This window comes from Numida meleagris, unplaced genomic scaffold (genome assembly GCF_002078875.1).
Source record: "Numida meleagris isolate 19003 breed g44 Domestic line unplaced genomic scaffold, NumMel1.0 unplaced_Scaffold2225, whole genome shotgun sequence".
In the NCBI taxonomy this organism is placed as follows: Eukaryota; Metazoa; Chordata; class Aves; order Galliformes; family Numididae; genus Numida; species Numida meleagris.
The window spans coordinates 1-1270 of record NW_018364017.1 but is presented as its reverse complement, the minus strand read 5'-3'; the positions used below and the strand labels follow the sequence as shown (position 1 = coordinate 1270).

Below are 1270 nucleotides of genomic sequence, written 5' to 3'. Positions count from 1 at the left end.
CCGCGGGTCAGCGAACCGCCGCGCCGCCCCGCCGGCGCCGCCAACGCCTCGGCCTCGGCCTCCTCCGCCGCCCCGACCGCGGGCGCGGAGAACGGGACGCTGAGCTACCGCTCGCTCGTCTACCGCCTCAACTTCGACCAGCCGCTGCGCAACGCGGGGCGCTTCCCGGCCCGGCCCGGCGGCCCCGACGTGGTGCTGGTGGTGCAGGTGCACGACCGCGCCGAGCACCTGCGGCTGCTGCTCGAGTCCCTGCGGCGCGCGGCGGGCGTGGAGAACGTGCTGCTGGTGCTGAGCCACGACCTGTGGGCCGAGGAGCTGAACCGGCTGGCGGCCGCCGTGGACTTCTGCCCGGTGCTGCAGGTCTTCTTCCCCTTCAGCATCCAGCTGTACCCGCGCGAGTTCCCCGGGCACGACCCCCGCGACTGCCCCCGCGACGTGGGCAAGGCGGCCGCGCTGCGCCTGGGCTGCCTCAACGCCGAGTTCCCCGACTCCTTCGGGCACTACCGCGAGGCCCGCTTCTCGCAGACCAAGCACCACTGGTGGTGGAAGCTGCACTTCGTCTGGGAGCGCGTGCGGGCGCTGCGGGAGCACGCCGGGCCCGTCGTCTTCCTGGAGGAGGACCACTACCTGGCGCCCGACTTCTACCACGTCCTCAAGCAGCTGTGGGCGCTGCGGCAGCGCGACTGCCCCGAGTGCCAGGTGGTCTCGCTGGGCTCCTACACGCTGGGCCGCGGGGGCTTCGCCGGCCGCGCCGACAAGGCCGAGGTGAAGACGTGGAAGTCCACGGAGCACAACATGGGCATGGCCTTCGGCAGAGACACCTACCAGAAGCTCATCGAGTGCACGGACGCCTTCTGCACGTACGATGACTACAACTGGGACTGGACGTTGCAGCACTTGACTGTCTCGTGTCTTCCAAAGTTCTGGAAGGTGCTGGTCCCCGAAATCCCCCGCGTGTTTCACACGGGGGACTGCGGCATGCACCACAAGAAGTCCTGCAGGCCGTCCTCCCAGAGTGCCAAAATCGACTCTCTCTTGAGCAGCAACCGGCAGTACCTGTTCCCCGAGACGATGAGCGTCAGCAAAAGGTACTCCATGGCCCCCCTGTCCCCTCACGTCAAGAACGGAGGGTGGGGGGACATCCGGGACCACGAACTCTGTAAGAGTTACCGCCGCCTCCAGTGAGGACCGCACTCGCAGCCTTCTCCTTTTTGAACTGCCCCGTCCCGTCTTTTACAGACACACACGTGTGTAAAGAAGAAGGAAGGAA

The 1270-nt window shown here is 67.6% G+C and overlaps 1 protein-coding gene across 1 annotated transcript; it reads left to right on the top strand.

The window, feature by feature from the left end:
• Nucleotides 1–3: 3 nt before the first annotated feature.
• MGAT2 (mannosyl (alpha-1,6-)-glycoprotein beta-1,2-N-acetylglucosaminyltransferase) lies at nucleotides 4–1270 on the top strand (the record flags this gene model as incomplete). Its single annotated transcript, XM_021382388.1, has 1 exon — nucleotides 4–1270. A coding segment is annotated over one exon (1182 nt), but the record flags the coding sequence as incomplete, so codon positions are not given.